Source organism: Eurypyga helias, unplaced genomic scaffold (genome assembly GCF_000690775.1).
Source record: "Eurypyga helias isolate BGI_N326 unplaced genomic scaffold, ASM69077v1 scaffold32728, whole genome shotgun sequence".
Classification (NCBI taxonomy): Eukaryota; Metazoa; Chordata; class Aves; order Eurypygiformes; family Eurypygidae; genus Eurypyga; species Eurypyga helias.
The window spans coordinates 1-18738 of NW_010265519.1; the positions used below are offsets into that span (position 1 = coordinate 1).

An 18738-nucleotide genomic window follows, 5' to 3' on the forward strand; every position below is an offset into this window, starting at 1 on the left:
CTCCACGAAGGCTCCGCTCGAGGGGCGAAGCCTCAATACGCGGTCAACTTGAGAAAGGCATTCTGCTCCCGCTTGACTCCACTAGGCAAAGTGACCCCCCAAAACGCATCCTGCGATATCCGCGGTATGGGAAGATCTTTGCAAACCATGTTTTTCTCTGGAAGGATGGAAATACCAACTTGCAGAGTCTTAAAAAACCAACCAACCCACGCAACAAAAAGCCACCCTTTGCCTTCCTTCCTTGGGAAACACAGCTCTGTATGAGCCGTTTAACTCATCTGTTGGAGGCAACTGCTCCGAGTTTCCAACTCGACACTCCAAGCAATACCTGTGCCATAACAAACAAAACGTTCAAGTTTCATCTTACGACTCCAAAGCTTCTCCTTCAGCCTGGCTTCTGACCAGGCTCCAAAGACCAAGCTACATCACTTACACGAGGGAAGGGTATGCGCCTCCCCTTATACAGAAGGTGCGTCTGCCCCGCAGCAATCCAACCCCACGCAGGTTTAGGTTTAAGAGATGCCAGCAGTCCCATTGCTAAAGCACAGATGGGAAGCAGACCTAAGGGGGAGGAAAAAAAAAATGGAACTGCAATGGGCCAGTTATGGATTTTTCCTCTTAAAAAGAAAAACCTGCGAAGTCCCTCGGCACACGGAGCCTGACACGCGAGAAGGTAATGTGCTTGAGGTCTGCAGGAACTGTTAACTCCAACTCATGGAGCGCACAGCTTCCTCTTTCTAGCCCACTTCAACCCCACCTCTGCTTCCCCCTCACACGCTCGACGACCTTTTGACAAGTGCACGACCACCGTTTGTCCAGACAGAAGAGGGCAGGCCTGCAGGAGGCACCTCCCAACTCAACGGGAGCCCCTGGGTACAGGCGGGCACTGACGGAGTCGGGCCGCTCGCCGCGTCACGGGCCGCTATCCTGTCACGCTCCAGCTCGTACGGCGAGAGCCAACACAGCTAAATCCGCAATCCAAAATGACACCGGCCGCACTAGCCTGGAAGGAGCGGCTGCCCCCACACTTGGGCAGGGGGCAGATGGATCTTCGGAGTTCATCTGAGTGAAGAAGCTGGCTAACGCTGTGAGCCGGGGGACACCGTGAGCAATCCAGCCCCCACACCCTCGCGTGCACCTACTGAACCTACTCCAAGCGCTGGCCGGGAGCCCGCGGTGCCCAGGGCATGCCGGCCGCCAGGAAGATCTGCGGGGCCAGCACGCTTCACTCCTGGGAGTTTCACCTGGTCCTCCTGCAATCACTTACTTTGTGCAAAATTGAAACAGTGTGTGGTACTTGCATGTTGCATTCTTTACAAAACCCCTTCTCCCCCCACCCGTTAAAACATTTATATAAATCTTATTTAAACAGAAAGTTAGAAATCTTATTTACAATTTCTTTTTCTCCCAAAAGAGCATCTAAAATCAACTCCCAAACCCTCCAAGAGGATATAAATTTAACCTTGATTTTTTTTTTCTTTTTAAAAAAAAGGAAACTGCTAAGCTATCCCTCCCCACTTCTACAAATAAATATGGCATTGAACAGAAGCCGATTTGGAAGGGTCCTCTGTAGCTCAATCTGTAGATCCCAAGAATAAATTAGGGTTTTGGAATTTCCTGGTCTTCAAATTGATTCATTCCATTGCTTGAGGTATAGAATTTGTCTTGGTTAGTCAGAATCCCCACGAAGCTCCACGCCCCATCAGCTGAAACCTGGATTCTTCTTAGGTATTCCTCTCGCTAGCCTGCACGCTCCAACCGCGCCCGCGGTGCTGTTTTGGTTACGGTCTCGGGCCGAAGGCCGGTCTTACTGCATCCCATCTTCCTCTGTGCAGCCTCCTCCGACCGTGAAACGGAACTCCTGGAGGTTGGAAACCCCATGGAAGTGGACGAAAGCGCCAGCCACCACAAAGACGTGGAAGAGCTGATGGGAGTGGAACTGCAGGAAGGAGAAACACCTCTGTTCAGGCAGGGGGCTCCGGGTTCCGGTGACACCCCGTCCCCGCAAACGCCACACATTCGGCTGAAGTACACAGTAACACGCCGCAGTACCTCAAACCACCAGCTGCAAAGTTCTCCAAGTCGTGTCTTAAAAGCCCGTCCCCCTCCTAACCGTTAGCAAAACGGTCAAATTCTGCACACGCACACACACCCCCTCCCACCCTTCCCTCCAGTCAGCTGAACCGGCTGGCTGGCCAGCCAACGCAGCAGGGAACGCCGGAGCGCATCCCCGGGAACAGCACGCTGGCGGCTTACGAACGAAAAGGGCTCTCGTTCAGCGAGCAGGTACAAACTCTGCTCTGGCCACAGGCCCCAGTTTTACTCCGTGGGTGTTCAGAACGTCGTTGGTTTGTTTCTCTGTCACAGAGAAACAGAACGGGGGGCGGGGTAAAAAAAAAAAAGCAGCTGCTACAGTAAAGCCTAGAAACAACCAGATGCTGAGACTGAAGGCCCAGGATGCTATCGATCAGAGCACAGCAGAACGAAGCCAGGAGGGAGCGGCGTGACAAAGCACGCCCTTGCTGGGGGGAAGCCACGCCAGCATGGGTAATGCTTTTGAAAAAATTCTACAGCTGCGTATTTGCAGCCCCAGGGGAAGCTCAGAAAAGCGCTGGCGGTACACCAGTGCTTTTGGAGTCTAGGTCGTTATCCTAACGACGCTTTGTTTGGCTGCTGGAACAGGCCTAGCAAACCAGTGCAAAAGCCATTCAAACAACCCAGGCCTCACTCTCGCTTCTAACACTCTTTAGGGGCCTTAAACCACCCCAGTGGAAGAGGCTTTCCAAAGATCCACCTCCCTCCCATCTCTACTCTTGCTCCACCCAACTTCTTTCTTCACTTCCTCCCCTAATACAGTCTTCACCCACTCTCCCTTCTCCCGGGCCCAAGATCCCTCCAAAGCCCGCCTACCCTCTCGACCCAGCACTTCCAGCGGCTGCACAAGACGAGGAGCCAGCCGTGGTGACGGTCCCGGAGAACACACTGAGCGTCAGAGAGAGAACCGTGCCCTACTCTGCAAGGGGAGGTGTGCCTTTGTGGGATACTCAACACGCTCCAAAAGGTTTGCAAAGCTGCTTGCCCATCCATAAAGCTGCCTAGTACGTGTGCCGGGGTGAACTTGCATGCTAGCAGGTACCTCAGAGCAGCCAGCTTGTGGTAACTCAGCGAGGCACCGGGTACGCTGGGCTCAGAGAGCGCACAGGCGCCTGGCCCTGTCAGCCCTACTCCTGCTCCTGGCGCACAGGTTTGGTACTCGCAGTAAGAAAACATCGACACAACATCCTCCAGCCTGAAGGGGAACCAGCTTTTGTGTTGGTCTCCTCATCCAGCACGTTCTGTAGACTCACCCAGATGTCACACTTGCCAGGGAAGAATCTCTCCGGGATGCGGGCGGCATATAGTGCAGCACCAGTGATGTACAGGCATGCCATGAGTGCCAGCCAGCCTATCTGCCCCATGGTGGCTGCTTTCAGGAGCCCCTCAGAGATGACAAAGTGCAGGGTGGGAATAACCCCACTAAGACCCAGACCTAGAAATACTCCTGGGAGGTAAAGAAAATGTGGGACAGTCAGATTTGAACGCAGCGGTGGTAAAGGGAGACAATGAAAACACAAACGGAGGGGAAACTCGGTATTTGCCAAAGCAGCAGAAAGGTGACAACTCTTGAAGCTGGAGGTCCCCAGAAGAACTTTATTGGAGAGGAAGTTAAAGAACGCACAGCCTTCCTCGATGTACCAGAAGGTACCGGGTTACAGGTTCCTGCAGACACCGCAATATCTCATTTAACGCTTGCGCCTGCCAGCTTCGGCATAGGCGAAGCCAGTTCCACGTCTCGGGCTGCAGAGGGCACTGAGACTACACGAACCGTGTCTCACTTCCCCCTCACCTCTGCGGAGCGAGACAACAAAGGGGTTATTTATCATGCTCTACAGGAAGCCCTAGGAAACAGAAAAGCAGCACCTGAGGCTCTTCTGATCCGCCACATATGAGAACGTGGTTTATTCATTCAGATTTTAGCAGCGAGCGGGGAAATCTGGCTAAACAGGCGTGCGTGGGGAGAACGATCCTGTCCCGTTCGCAGAGTTTAAATCTGGAAGGCTGAACTCTCGGCAGGTAACACCCACAGCTTGTCCAGGATTTACTGAGGACAGGGCATGCAGGTTAAGGAACAAGAAATATTACTATTCAACCCAGCTGTGTTCAGATTCCATAGCTGCCCCCTGAAGCTCTCTCTTTCTTCCCACCTCAGGACGTGAAGCCAAAGCTGATTTTGCTCTTTTGATCACGTGAAGCAAAAAAAAACAGGCTCTTTGTCCTAAACACGTATTTTATCTAGGCAAACGAGCTAACACCTGAAGCCTGTTACGATAAAACCAAGACAAACAGCAGAGGAACATACACATGCACACACCAAGCAGTCAGTCATTTTTTGGGAGAGCAAAGTTGCTGCATACGCCAGAAACACTCTGCGCTACCTCTTCCCACTGCGTGTGTTACTGTCCATTTCAGGAATGCACTTCCAGGACTCGCACCGGCCCTTAGCTGTGCATCCAGTTGGCTATAATCAACGCTGAAAGAAAACCCATCAGGCTCCCAATCCCAACATTAGCTCTCCATAAAATTAAGCCCTCTGAAGTCTTCCCAAGAGGCAAGCAGGAAGGAGGAAAGGCAGTCAAGAAGCAAAACAATCAACTTCAGGTCTTACCTGCCCTTACACCCCGGTATTCAGGGGTGGCAAACATGTCCCATTGTGAGACAATTATGGCTGCGATGCCCAGGACACAAATCACAATCAAGTAGATGAAGCAAGGCTGAGGATTGCAATAGAAGGAGTAGTACAGCCACGGTACAAAGCTGCCCATTATGAGAAGTGCGATGCCAGAATAATCCAGCCTAGAAGGAAACAAAATTCGGATTGGTAAGAAACGTGAAGCTTTGGGAGCCCTCACACCGATACTCTTATCTTCACAGACCGGCCACTTGTCACCGTCAGAGGAAGATTCTCACTATAGCAACTTACTTCCCGATGGCAACTCTTCCACCAGCACCCGCCCCCAGCAACCAATTCCCTGGGCAGACCCTTAGCAAGCCCATTTTTGGCTCGTCATCAGCAATACGTACAGCGGCCTTTAGACCAAAGCTTTTGGAAGGAAGCTCAGATTTAAGCCTCAGCTGAGGAGAAACGCAGCACAGGAGTCCTCTGAACACAGAAGAGGGCACACAGTATGTTTGTTGTGAGAGCACAGCCAACACAAACACTTTAGAGTTCGGCATCAGCTCAAGTGACCACCGGGGTGTAGCGTCACCATTTTTCAGCTGTTTTTCTATAAACCAGCAAAGAACAGGTATCCCTGCAGCCCTTGCTTTCCACCACACCCCAACAAAACGCTCCTACGAAAGATGGAGTTATTTTTTCAGGAGGGGATTTTAATTGCTGGGTTACTTTAAAGGTGGTCTGGCAGATTACACAACCCTAGGTTGAGTCACGTTAGGAAACAGGAGATATTTAGCAGCCAGCCAAAAAAGAACACAGGGTAAAACCAGAAGACCAAGACATCTTGACACACACTGTGGAGCTGTCTTACGCTGAGTTTAAGCTTCAAAGTTACTCAGAAGAGTTGAAATTATGAGAAGTGACAGCTGCATTAAAGCTGCAGAGTTCTGCAACTAAGCTCTGGGTATATTCCTTTAGGACTAAAACGACAGCACAAAAGCTCATGTTGAAGCAAACAGTAATTAGAAGAAGCTGCACTAAATCTGAACACAACTCTGCATGACTGCATGTACTTTGGAACAATGAACAACTCCTACACTGGGGCTCCAGGCATAAATCCCAACCCTGTTTTCCCACCTGTTTTCTATTTGGCCTACCCTGTCCTCTAGGCACTTACTTGGAGAAGAGCCGGGAAACACCTTCTGAGTGGCAATAAACCGTGTGGAAGAGCCATGAGAAGGAGAGGCAAAGTATGGCTCCCAAGAAGAACAATCCAACAACCACTTTCTCCTGCACAGGTGCTACAAAGGACATGTTTGGCCGGAACATGTAGAAGATTCCCAGACAAAGGAAGAACACGCATCCTAAAAAACAGTAAGGCAGAAAGGTGTCAAGTTTGTGCACACTGAAAGCTTCTCTCTCTAAAAGTACGACTTGAGTGTCCAGGAGGAGCACACGACAACCAGCAGCACACAGTACTGCCCTACTCCAGTTATGCATTCCAACCTCATTCCTGTCTCGGACCGAGGCCATACAGACTTGCATGGACTCTGTGTTTTCACTTGTTTTGCAAGATGCCTGACTAGTGGGACATTCTAGAACAAAACCAAAAAAAAAATCTGTTGCAAAATGTAAAGAGAAGGGCATAGCTCACAGAAACCCTTTCCCTTCGAGGCTCCTTGCAAGCTGAAAACCACTCACACAAGCTGCAGCAAGACACGCCGTCTCAATTAACACCCACATGCTTGGGAAACAAACAGTATCTACCAGCAATTTGTTAATGATCAGGACATTTTTAATTCATTCGTTTCCATTGAATGCCATAATTAAGGAAGTTCCATCCAACCCTGTTTGGCTAAAATCAGGAGAGGGATACCAACCTGGTAATTTAAGGGGTTACTAGTGGAATGATGATGCCAACCATCCCCCACACCCCTTTTCTACCTCGCTCGAAGAAAGAGCGCAACAAAGCCAATTAGCGTAAGAGCAAGGTGAACATACCTAGAAGATGTGTCCAGATGTTACCAGTCTCTGTATGTATTCTGAAAATGCTCTTGAAACAAGCCCGGAAGGAAGGCATGGGTGGCCGGTGTCCATGCAGCAGGTAGTCGTTGTCCTTTAGCCAGTCGGGCAGAACGTCGTGGGGAATGACTCTCCATCGGCCCTCCCATACCTAGAAGTCAGAAGATTTTAGTTAAAATGCAGGGAATGGAGTTCCACTGATGTATGGCAGGAGTCAGAAAACCTGCAGTAGTAAAAGTGGACAGGAAAGCTATCAGGATTTTTTACTGCTAACGAACAGAAAGCATTTAATTGATTTCCACGTTCTGTTATGTTCAAGATCACCCTTTCCATTTACTTGAAGAAGCCTACACCTAGTTCTCTCCACAAAGTAAGTAAAAGCCTGTTCTTCCAACCACAAGCCAACCTGACTCTGGATCTGCTCCCATCCGGGGCAGCCTAGCAAACCAGCTATCCATTAGCACTAGTATGGGGCAGAAAGCATGACGTGGCAAGAGTCCGGCGAGACGTGGCCAATCCCTCATCCAAGTTACCAAAACATGCTCCCACACTCCCAGAATAAATGGTGACAGATCAGTTAAGGCAACAGATCCATGACTCTCAACTCCCTCAGATTTCTTCTTTAATGGGAGAGAGAGCACGCGTGTGCACACATCTATTCTCGCAGCTGGTTCCAAACGAAACGAGCGCGCACAGGCGTTCTTAGCGCTGCTTCAGTCACGTAAGGGACGTGTGGTCTTCAGTGTGGCTTCAGAAGCAGCACTGCCAAGCAGAGGGGCACGAGGGGCCTGCATTATGTACCGGGGTTGTTTCGGCAGTGTTCCTTGGATCTGTCGTCTGGTTAGTACTACACGAGCGAGCCTGAAGAATCCTGAAACACTAAGTTTAAAAAACTACATTCTTATTTCCGTTTCAAGAACAAGAGCCCAGAGTTTTTCAATCAATTCTCCACAGTCCTTCATGGAAGCAAAACAAACTAATCAGAATAACCAACCCAGTTAGAGACTGGGTGCTTAAATACATTAAATAAGAAAACAACTGTTCTACTTCATGAACCAAAAATTTGAATTGAGGTAGGAACAGCAGGAGGGAATTCGTTTTACACAATCCACCCTACTGAACAGCTGAAAAGGTGAAAAAATGCACAGTAACAACAAAAAAGATCAAACCCAAAACAAAACCAACAATAAAAAACCCCCCTCAATATAAGACCAAGTAATTAGGGTCCCTCTGTGAAACCAGCAGCAGCAGGAAGAAGTGTATAAAGGGGCAGCACTCCTTTCACCCAGAAAGGAGGGCCAGAGACTGATACAGCTCCATGGCTTTAAAAAATAGCAAAAATTGAGCCAAGGTCAGCAATTCACGACGGATTTACTTAGATACAGTTGAGATACAGCCAAGTTTTCTTTTGAAGTGAGGGACAAAGCTTATTCTACAATGGATGCAAATGGCGCTGGCAAAGCAAAGTATCTGCTGGTCTGAAGAAACCTGGAAAAAGATGGCCTTGCAAATGAAAAGTGCCTTGAACCAGAAGGCTTTTACTCTGCTTTGCACCCCCAGGTATTTCTCAAGAGGCTCCTCAGTTGCCTGCTCAGCTTTAGAGCCTCGTTTGTAATCCCTGTGTCCCACGCTTTACACTTTATTCATTTCTGACAGACAGATCCTGAGATGCTGTAGTGTTACTAGTTACACCAGGAGGTGCCCAGTCAGGGATGGTGTGTACCTGCTCCCCCTTAGCATTAGTGGCGCAGCTGCTGCAGGCGTAGCCTGTTGCACACTGGAGCTTCCTAAAAAAAAGGAGACTAGTTCAGCAGTTTCCACGTGCCCTTACCTTACACACAAATTCTTCCATTCTCTCCATAGCATGGTGGGCTTGTAGAAGAGGTGACATACCCATAAACCCTTCGTCCTCTTGAGGTGACTCATCATGGTCTTTATATTCCTCACAACACTGCAGGGAAAAAAAAAAATAGGGAAAATGCTTTGTAGGAAGATGAACAGACACAGGCAACATTGTTTTCCATGCAAAACTACGATTTGAGGTGCTGGCAAACACAAGTCTTCTTTTCTTGTATGGCACTGAGGAAGAAATTTAAAAAGGAAACAGCAAAAAACTTACTACATTCTTAGGTACCTGAGAACAACTCGCATGTCTAATCCATCTTGCATGTGTTTTCACCAGGTTTAGAAGAAAGCGGCGTTCTTCTCCAGGTTATGCTTCATTAAAGCCCAGATATGGGGTCTGAGGCTTGCAGCCTACCCACCTCCTGTTTTATGTTTCAACGTCACTATGCCTGCCTTAATGCCTCTATAACATACCTGGCATTTTAGGATAATAAAAGGTAAGCCATGGAGAGGAATCTATTTACCTGGCTATAAATGCTTCACCTCAATTTTCAGTTCCGATCCGAAGATCTGTTCTCTTGAACTGAGACTTCTGCTCAGCCCATAATCCAGTCAGGGACAGCTGCTCATTTGACTTTCAAGGTATTTCAGAAACTAGTATGAAACTTGTGCCAGTCAGACATAGGCAAGTTCTCAAAGAAAAGCAGTAACAGACACCAGAGTTTTAAGCAAAATTCAAACGGAGAGAAACATCCACATCCCCAAGGTGTACCAAGAGAATTATGAAAACAAACCCAAAAAAACCACTGAGCCTGGATGTCCAGCTGGTATACTTCGCTAATAACTTCATAGGAAGGAGGTTTGGCAGTTTTCTACCCTACGCTGACTTATCACTTCATCTAGGTGTTATGGTACACTCTAGCTTTTCATTTAGGAAAAAAGGAGGGGAGGGGAGGCCACAAGATTTCAACATTCCCATTTGCTGACTACAATGCTCACGGCCCATCTGAGACTCCATTCAACGCATCAGCTTCCAAGGTGAACAAGTTTGATGAAGCTAGAAAAGAGAGAATGAGCCTTTTGTACCCTTCAGGCTTGGCACAGAACTGCCACGCAGCCCCGTGACCCAGCCAAGAAAGCCCCATGATCTGTAAGGAGACTGGCCTCCATTCGACAAGCCACGACCCTTTTTGTCCCTCCTATTCCTATATCAAGGTTAACGACTCTGAAATCCAGATTACTTATCGATAATGCCACCCAAAGTGACTGAGAATGCAGTATGTAATAATCCAGATAACGTACGTGAGGTTACGGGTAACGTTCAGCTTCATGTCCTGAACTCCGAGTCCCAGGTCAGACCTGGCTGTGCATCTGTCCCACGTTACACCTCTCTCCTTAGAGTAAGGCCTTACTGTTTCCATCAACAAGTTAACCAAAACAAGCTGCTTAAAACTTTAATTTCTTAATAAAAAGAAGACTTCTTCCAACCTACAGTGAGCTATCTGGATGCTTGCTTTTTTTGAGAGGGAGAGAAATGAGATGCTAATACTCGCTTTTGCACCCAAGGCGTGCAGTAGCCACTGAAGAGTCATCATTTGAAGAGGCACCCCCAAAATAGAGTTCTTCACCCAACTGCGCTTATCCAGAGTACAGATCTCTGCTATGTCATACACAGTACACATCCTTTGCGTTTGATGTACGACCTCACACTTGTCCGCACGAGGACAACCTGACTAATGAATCTTTGTCCATAATCCATGTCCCCTGTACATGCACTCTCCCTCATTTATCATTCCAGTCACCACCCCCTCTTAGCAAGTCTGGGCGATGATTTCATATTTTATAGCAGATGATTGGTGTCAGTATTGATCAGCTCTAGGCAGATCCTACAGCAGTACTAAATACAGTATTAAATACAACCTCACCGCCTCGACGATCACATTAACCCTACTGAGAAAGGCATCGGGCAACACTGCGATGCACATAGGTTTAATAACCTTCTAAAACAGGCGTGTCTTGCTGGACCGGAAAGCGTATTAACAAAACCAAAATCTGGTTTCCTTCTGACTCAACGTTCACTGACATTATTTCCCACGCTGTCAATTTTACTGACTTTTTCTACTAATGGATCTTTCTGGTTAGGATTTTCAGTGTCCATTATTATAAATAATTAACCCAAGGTCATAGAAGCATAGAACGGTTTGGGTTGGAAGAGACCTTTACAGACAGTCTGTAGTCCAAGCCCCCTGCCATGGGGATAAGATGCTCATGGTAGTCTTCACGAGCTTACGGAACCTTCAGTTTCCAAGCACACGCCTCACAGGAAAACAAGGCTGGCGTTCAAGTTCCAATGCACTTGCTCCAAGCAGCACAGCTACGTGCCTTTTAGCTACCCTAGAATTCCCTTCCCCAGCACCGCACAGTGACCAGCTGGAATGGGGTGAACAAGTTAGTAATCCTCAATTTACAAAACCGGGTGGACTGAAGGGAAAAAAGGTTCCTTATGGAATCAAAGCCTGTATTCATTGCAGTCTGCTCAGTGACTCAAAGCCAAAAAACGTTCATTTCCCCCTCTCCACATACTCCCATTTCTAGGATGATGGGAAGGTTTAAATTTGAGCAGACTGTAAAGCTCGAAGAGCACAGCTATTTATGAACTAGTCCAAAATCCTTGCAATTTGGCAACATGCCTACAAACAAATCATTACTGAGCTTCTTTCGGTGATAAAAAGAACTCATATCATATATACAGTCCAGATTGCTGCCAGAAAATGGAATTGATTTTACTATCTCCTTCCTGCCATTAAACTGCAAAATTAGCATTCAAAGAGAAAAAACTAAAGCTCAGCTTCTCAGCCCTTTTCTCGCTAAGGAGGCAAAATGAGGCCCATTCTCAAACATCCACCCTCTCGCAACTCCTTCCCTCAGCGTCCTGTTAGAAAGAACAGTAAACTCTGCTCCTTGGAAGCTGGAAATCTATAGCTGGAGCGCAGTACCAGTGCCAGTTTTCATCTGGTAAACTGAAGGAATCTATTGACCTTCAATTCTTCAGACAGGGTTGGAAAAAAATACTTTCCTGTTCAAAAGGCGTTTTGTTGTACAATTTCCATCCTGACAAGTTCCTTCAGACCTCAGGATTCCCATTCCCATTCTCTTCTTTGGCTGCCTGTATCAGAAATTCAGGGATAATTCTAAAACATAACAATATAAGCAAGCATCCGCTTTAGGACAGGTTTTCAAGTATTTCTAAGTTCTGCTCACAGAATCACATTTTAAAATGGGGAGGACATTGGGTAAATAATCTCACTTGCCTAAGACCACAGAAGAAATGAGAGCCCAGACCAAAACTCAGTTAAAAGTGGGACTATTAAGGTGTGGTATAACCTGAACAAAGTGCTTCTAGAATAATTTTTGCCTTTGTAGTTCCTACATCATTGGCCAAAAGGATTTCACTCTGCTAATGTTTCAGGTGTTCTTTTATGTCATCTAATTTATGCAATTTCTTTTAAAAGCAGTCTCAAATTTTGACTAAATAATTCAGTGGTCTTCGGAGCATGTTAGAGTATCTTGAATTAAAAAGCCTCATTCACTTTTAACAAGCAAACTTGTTGCAATCATCAGCTAGCATTTGCAGCCCTGCATAGAACCAGTCTTTCATGCAAGTCAGCAATCATGGCCTCAGTGTACTTCCACTCTAGAGGGTCTGGACACTTCATTCTTTGGAAATGCCAAACAACCCTTCCCATTTCAACACTACGCCCTTTGCAAATTCATACAGCGTTCAAGCTACCAACAAACACAGATACCTAATGAGACAGAAATTATGCATCAGAATTATAAATACATCCCGAGCTGAATAACGATGCCAGAGAATAAACTAAACCTGAAGGAGAAGTGACAATGGCTGGAAGAAAATACTTTTACTAGTTTATCCATATTTACTTTATTTTGGGAAGTTTTCCAGATTCTTCTACAATAACAGCGATAGACAAGAAGGTGAAAGAGAGAGGTAGAAATCAGACTTGATTATACCACCTTCTACAGAGTTCCAGGCAACACGTTTCCAGGGACAGATCATCTTCTAAACAGGAATTTCAGAGTGTGCTTTGGTAGGGATAGAAAAGGTTTAATGCCAAAACCAAGCACCAAAGCAAACAAGAGCAAGAAACCTAACAGCCCAATTGAACAGTGCCCATCCTTAAATAAAATTATTTTAACATTAAAATCTGCCTTTTTTGATAGAAATGGCACAGAAGTTTAAAAACCATAGTTTATATTTAGTACAAGAATTGGTTGCCTGAATACAGTCCAAAAAGGTCAGATCACATAGATAAAGACACTGTTGACAGACAAAACTGCAGTAAAGCCCACCCTAGTAAATGCAATATACTCCTCTCTTGCTGATGAAGACAGCTTATCCTTCTCACATAGATTAGCAGTTTCTATACTTATCACTCTCAAACTTGTTAACAGACACGCTGTTTATTAATGCCCTTACTATGGACAGGCCTGTCAGAAGCCAAGTCACAACGGTAGAAGGAGATTCTCTGAAGTGGGAAGAGGGTTTCTGGAAAGCTGTGTTCTCTGGTCTTTAAGTGGTAAAAGTGTCATTTCTTGAGGTCAGTTTCAAGATTCCTAGAAAGTTTGAGAGCTGGCACGTGACTACTCCCGGCACAGGCGACAAGCAAGCTCTCGTTCATCAATTCAGACTGCAGTTTTGCTAGCAAATGCCATCAGTCTGTTCATTAGAATGTGCAAACTGAAACTAAGTCACACTCGAAGGAAGTCACCGAGCAGCTTACTCTGTCACAAGTGGTCCTATTCCCCACCTTCCGTTTCACGGCTTCCGGCACCCCTCTGATCCTTGGGCTGATGTCATCCTCATCTGGCTGATGTTACTAACATTTTTGCTGGATGAGTTTCCTATCAGACAAAGTTGGTTCAGGCGACCAAGGGATTTAAGGAGCTCAAGGTAGTGGAACAGAAACAAAGGGAGCCTCAGGTCCCATTTTACTGAGATCCACTAGAGAATACTTCCCGTGGATCATGTTCAAAGGGCAAGTTTCTTTTCAACACATACCAGTTGGATGCCCAGTGATCCCCAATCCCCCTTTCTGTAGTGTTCATCAGTTAGAGAGGAGCCTAAGAACCTAGCCAGGCATGGATTAAGGAAAGGTAAAGTAACCATCACTTCAACAGGCTGCTGTATTCCCAAAACACCCTGCAGCTTTCAGGGCTGCACTTCCAGAAGTTTGACAGTTTTCACTGGTTGCACATACAGCATTTGATGCAGAACCAGAAGCGCACCCACTAACCAGAACACTCCTAACTGCGGTACAAGTCTCCCAGAGCCCAGGCAGGGTGGAACTCCTCTGCGTTAAGGTTCCTTTTTGCCCAGCCACCACTCAATAAAGGGCCTAAGAGAGGGTGCACCCACCTATGCAGTATTAAGCTCTGGAGTTAATGACATCCCACGTCTCAAAGCTCAACTGTTTGTGATGCCAAGTCACCGTCAAGATGTCAGCAGTGCCCTAAAGTTATCATTACAGTAATTTCCAAAGCGTGATGCAGCCTGAATCTGGTCTAATGTTGCTGTTGCTTCCTTCAGGTGCTGAGAGATGCTCCCCCACTCTCTCCTTGACCTGTGTCCTGACAGAACTCCACCTTGGTATGAACACCTCATGGTAACACTGGCAAGACAGTTCAGAAAAAGCAAACATCTTTGTTTTTCTTATGTACTTACGTACAGTTCCCCTCTTAAAATGCAAGTTAATAACATACGTTGCTGCATTTACAGTACCACTGTTATGCCCCATATTAAACTGAAGTCACAAAGTCTAGACATGACTTGGAGGTTTTGCTCTTGTTTATCTTGATCTCATCAGATGAATGATTAATGGTGTTTAACATGACATTCAAGTCATTTAATGTTTCTTGGGGCAGCCTGCCAGATTTGGTAACTCGAGAGCATTCGGCATAATGGCCAAGATACGTTCAAGGCCATAATATAAAAATGCTGTTTTTCTAATGGCAGCCCAGTAACATCCTTTTCAGCTAGCCAGATTGCTTTTTTCAGCAACTCCTCTGTGCCCATTCTGTCAACTGACGTTTTATCAACTGCTCTTTCGTAAGGGGAAAGCAGCGATAGGTGGTGCTGCGCCACGTCATTTCTCCTAAAAGCCTGTTGCCCATTTTTTCAGAATTTCATCAGCTTATGCTCTTTGGATTGTAAGCAATGAGCCGGAAAAGCACAGCACCGTAAAACTTTCCCTGACTTCCCCTAACTTCTGCACATACCAAGTTATTTTAGAGTAACAGCTTCGTCATTTAGAGTTTACATTCTCTCTTAATCTGACAGGCTTATAAACACAGACACACCACAGTTTCCTACGTTCGCCCTCTAAGCAGGGTGTGCAAAGCTGGTTTTGCTGTCACAAGACCAAAAAACAGTCTTTCATTAGCGCTGTGCCAAAGAACCTTTCAGCCCACTGGTCAAAATGTTAAGTACTTGAAGGTTCCTGGAGTTCAGTATTTTTCCTTTGTAGGTCACCTTCTTATAAAAGCTACACTCCATTTAATACAGCACTTGGAAACAGTTTTATACAACTGGTCATGGGTGATTGCTTGCTGGCACTCCTTAAAAACAAGCACTAACATTTAACACTCGTTTAGCAAATAGTCCTAGGCCAAAGTCACATTTTGGCTTCAGCAACACCGTTAATACACCCTTCTAGCTCCCTCCTTAAAGATCTTCAGACGAAAAGGGTTTGTTGAATCTCTTAAGTGGCAGCAACTATCGATTTTCTGTCCATGCTCAGTACTTGGGACCAAAGACGTGCTCATCAGTACACTTTGGGGAAAAGCCTGTAGAAATTGCTTCTACTACACAAGATGCTCATGAGCCGTTTTCTGCTCCTCTGTCATTGTTAATCCTGACAGCAGAAAAGGAAAACAAGCATGCTGGGCTTATGGAAAAAAGTGCTCTGTTACCAAAAAACACAGAGACTGGAAGCAAACTGCTGAACTTCACGTTAAGAGCAGAGTCAATCCATCTAAAACAGTTGCAAGGAGGAGGACGCAAGCTAACGCACCAGTACAACACTAACTTCTCTTATATCACTGTGAAAGGCTGCCACATCCCCCACTGCTGCCCCAGTCAAGCAGATACGATCTCCAGGGGAACAAAGGCAAAACCTGTGGAATCTAACCCCTGCCCAGGGAAGCCGTTGTGCCAGTGAATTATAAACAAACCCACTCCCTCCCTCTCCTAGTTTCAACACACAGCACAGCAAGCAACGGTTACAAAACCAGCTGCAGGCAGCAAAGGCGGCAGCATAGCAACACCTCCCCTCTCTAAGGCTCTCCAGACTAACAGGAGACAGTTGAACCCAACTGCAACTCAACAAGCCATAACCATTACGACTTTCTCGATAATTCACATGAGTTTTCTGGGAGACAAGGCAGAGACATGGCCATTTCCCATGTTACTGGCCTTCTGGGCAGAGTACTGTCTACTCATGGTTGACTAGGTCACCAGTTTGTCTGCTCTGCAGACGTCCAAGCTCTAAAAGCCTCTTAACAGACCAGGCACATCAACTGTCAGTGGAGGATGCATCAGCATCCAACCAGCTCAAGCCTGAACACCATCTCCATAGACGTATCACGTCTTCACAGGGTTTAAGTGGAATACTTGGGAGATACTCTGCTCTGTGCATCCAGAAATACCTTTTTCTGTACAAAAAGAGAGACATATTTGTAGAAGCACTTACTTCAGTGACTAGCAGCGTGAGTAAAATACGCATTACTTCCAGTGCTTAGCACAGCAAGTGAAGGAGAAACTCGGATGTTAAGATCTTTTGATCTTAGGTAAAATGCCAATTCACATGCTTTCAAAGAAACAACATTCTTTCCCAAGAGCTGCAAAACTGAGGGGAAGGAATAAGTGATAAAGGCAGCTACAGAACAACAAATGTTGGACATAATCTGCTTTAAAACAAACATGTTTTCGGTGGGACCTCCAATTCTGTTATGTCAGGCCTCTCCCATGCACACTCGGAAGAGGCCCTCTACCAACAAAAGCAATAATGCAACGCGGGAAGAAGTCAGATACAAGAGCAGATGCCAAGTTTTTACTCCTAACTCCAAGTACCAATAATAAAATGCTAGACTGAAAATAAAACTAAATGGTTTCAAACTGAGTAATAAACTTGCAAGTAAATCTACAAAGGAAAAAATTTAAGCCAATCAGAATTTACAAGTGTCAGCTCCAGAAAGACTATTCTTAGACTCAAATGCCTACCTTTGACCTTCAAGATTTCACCTAGATCCTTTTCACTCAGGTAGCATGCACCACAAAGACAAGCCAGCAGGTCCTTAAGTTTACATACACCCTTCTGCCAATACCAACACTATTTTTGTAGATAATACACACTTTTGTAACAGAAACAGCTTTAAGTTCTATGATCCAAGTTAAAAGCCTCGAGTTGTTTGCTCGCCTTCTAATTATACTAAAACTTCTTCTTTGTACCTGTAAATCAGACATCCTTCTGTCTCCTTCCTTGAAATCAGTGTTATTTACGCTCTAGACAGACTCTTGTGGCTACATGCAAGTATCATGAAATTTGTCAGAGGTCAAGTTCCACTTGAAGTCAACACCCATGCTCCCTGAGAAGCAATCCAGATGAGTATTTGCCCAAATTTCTTCTGCCCATTCAGGTGACTTGAGAGCTATGCATACCTCCTCCCAGACCCTTACCTTAGGCTATGAAACACTTCAGAGCAACAGGCCTCCACTTCATGGGTGCATTTCAGTGCCACACAGGAGAACTGCACACCACAGCCCAACTGCATGGAAAGGATCATCATTCAGGAACACAAAAGCATGGTGATTGGAATAAAGGCAAGGAAAATGGCTCTTTTGTTTACCTCTTGTCACTGACAGGTTAAAATACAAAAGGAAAGAACCAAGCAGGGTTTTTAGGGTGGCATAAAGAGCCCATTCACCATGTTATAAGAAGTCACATTCATTTTGATTGTGTCATCTTCAAGCCAGAGTAAGAGAGATTTTCTTAGGAACTCTGAATGCTGCAATAACAAAGGCAATTGAGACACAGAAACACTAGGACAGGAGAAAAGATTATGTCCCAAAGGCTAGGCAGTCCAGTATGCTACAGGAGGGAAGCATCTGCTGAAAAATGCCTTACCAGCACATACACAGCACATGTAAACTGGAGAAAGGAAAGGTTAATCTGCTGAAAGAAGGAAGAATTACGCAGCTTGCCTGATCCTTTGCTCACCACCATAAACGGTCACTATCTCTCAAAGTCACAGAAGGTACACCACTCCTCTGTCACAACATTAGTGGCTTGTTTAAGCAAGATAGATGTGTCATCCGTTATTTGGAACAGTTTTGGGATAGTCTGTGAATATATATGCACCCTAGGAGAGAACACAGTTACGGGATAAAATACAGACTAAAAGGTTCAGATAAAAGGATGTTGATTTTATGCGATCCATACCTTTTTATAAGCATCACTATAAAACTGGCAGGTCAACAGCACCAGCAGAAAGATGCAGCCGTTTTATTATTTTGGATGAGCACGCCCAACACAGCTAGTAAATCACAGCTAGCTACATGTGTTGAGGGAAAACCACGATTTACAGAAAATAGGAACTTCAATGTAACTTTTAGTTTACAACTATGCTACCACTCAGGTAAGGTTACTGGCGCCAGGGACAATGCCCTCAGAAAAATCTTGCAGGACTAAATTTGGTTTCTTAATACCACCCATGTTTTTTTCCATGAAGTTGCTTCATTTCTAGTATTTCCACTATTTTTGCCCATCAAAATTAGAAATGGATAGTATATAACGCAAGCTGTGGGGGAGATGGAAAGTAATGCTGAACAATACAATGGTATGCTTCCACCCACCTCCTTAGAAAGGACTATGAAAATAATTCAAAAGCAACTACTACCTCTTAAAAGCTCAGACCGCTTCCTCCTACGAGTGGAGCAGGAAGCGGATGTACAAGTAGGCAGAGGGAAAGGAAACTTGTATAAGAGAGTTTGGGGCAGATTTTACATAAAGAAAGAAGCAGCAGTGGTATAAATGGGCAACATAAAAAGTAAACAATGCCCTGATCACACAACGATCCCG

The 18738-nt window shown here is 45.7% G+C and overlaps 1 protein-coding gene across 1 annotated transcript; it reads right to left on the minus strand.

Moving 5' to 3' along the window:
* Window positions 1-1245: 1245 nt before the first annotated feature.
* Window positions 1246-8687, minus strand: ADIPOR2 (adiponectin receptor 2; the record flags this gene model as incomplete). The annotated part of the gene is made up of 6 exons (XM_010156779.1): window positions 1246-1939; window positions 3348-3541; window positions 4706-4893; window positions 5892-6078; window positions 6716-6887; window positions 8568-8687. Coding segments are annotated over 6 exons (993 nt in total), but the record flags the coding sequence as incomplete, so codon positions are not given.
* Between the last annotated feature and the right edge of the window lie 10051 nt (window positions 8688-18738).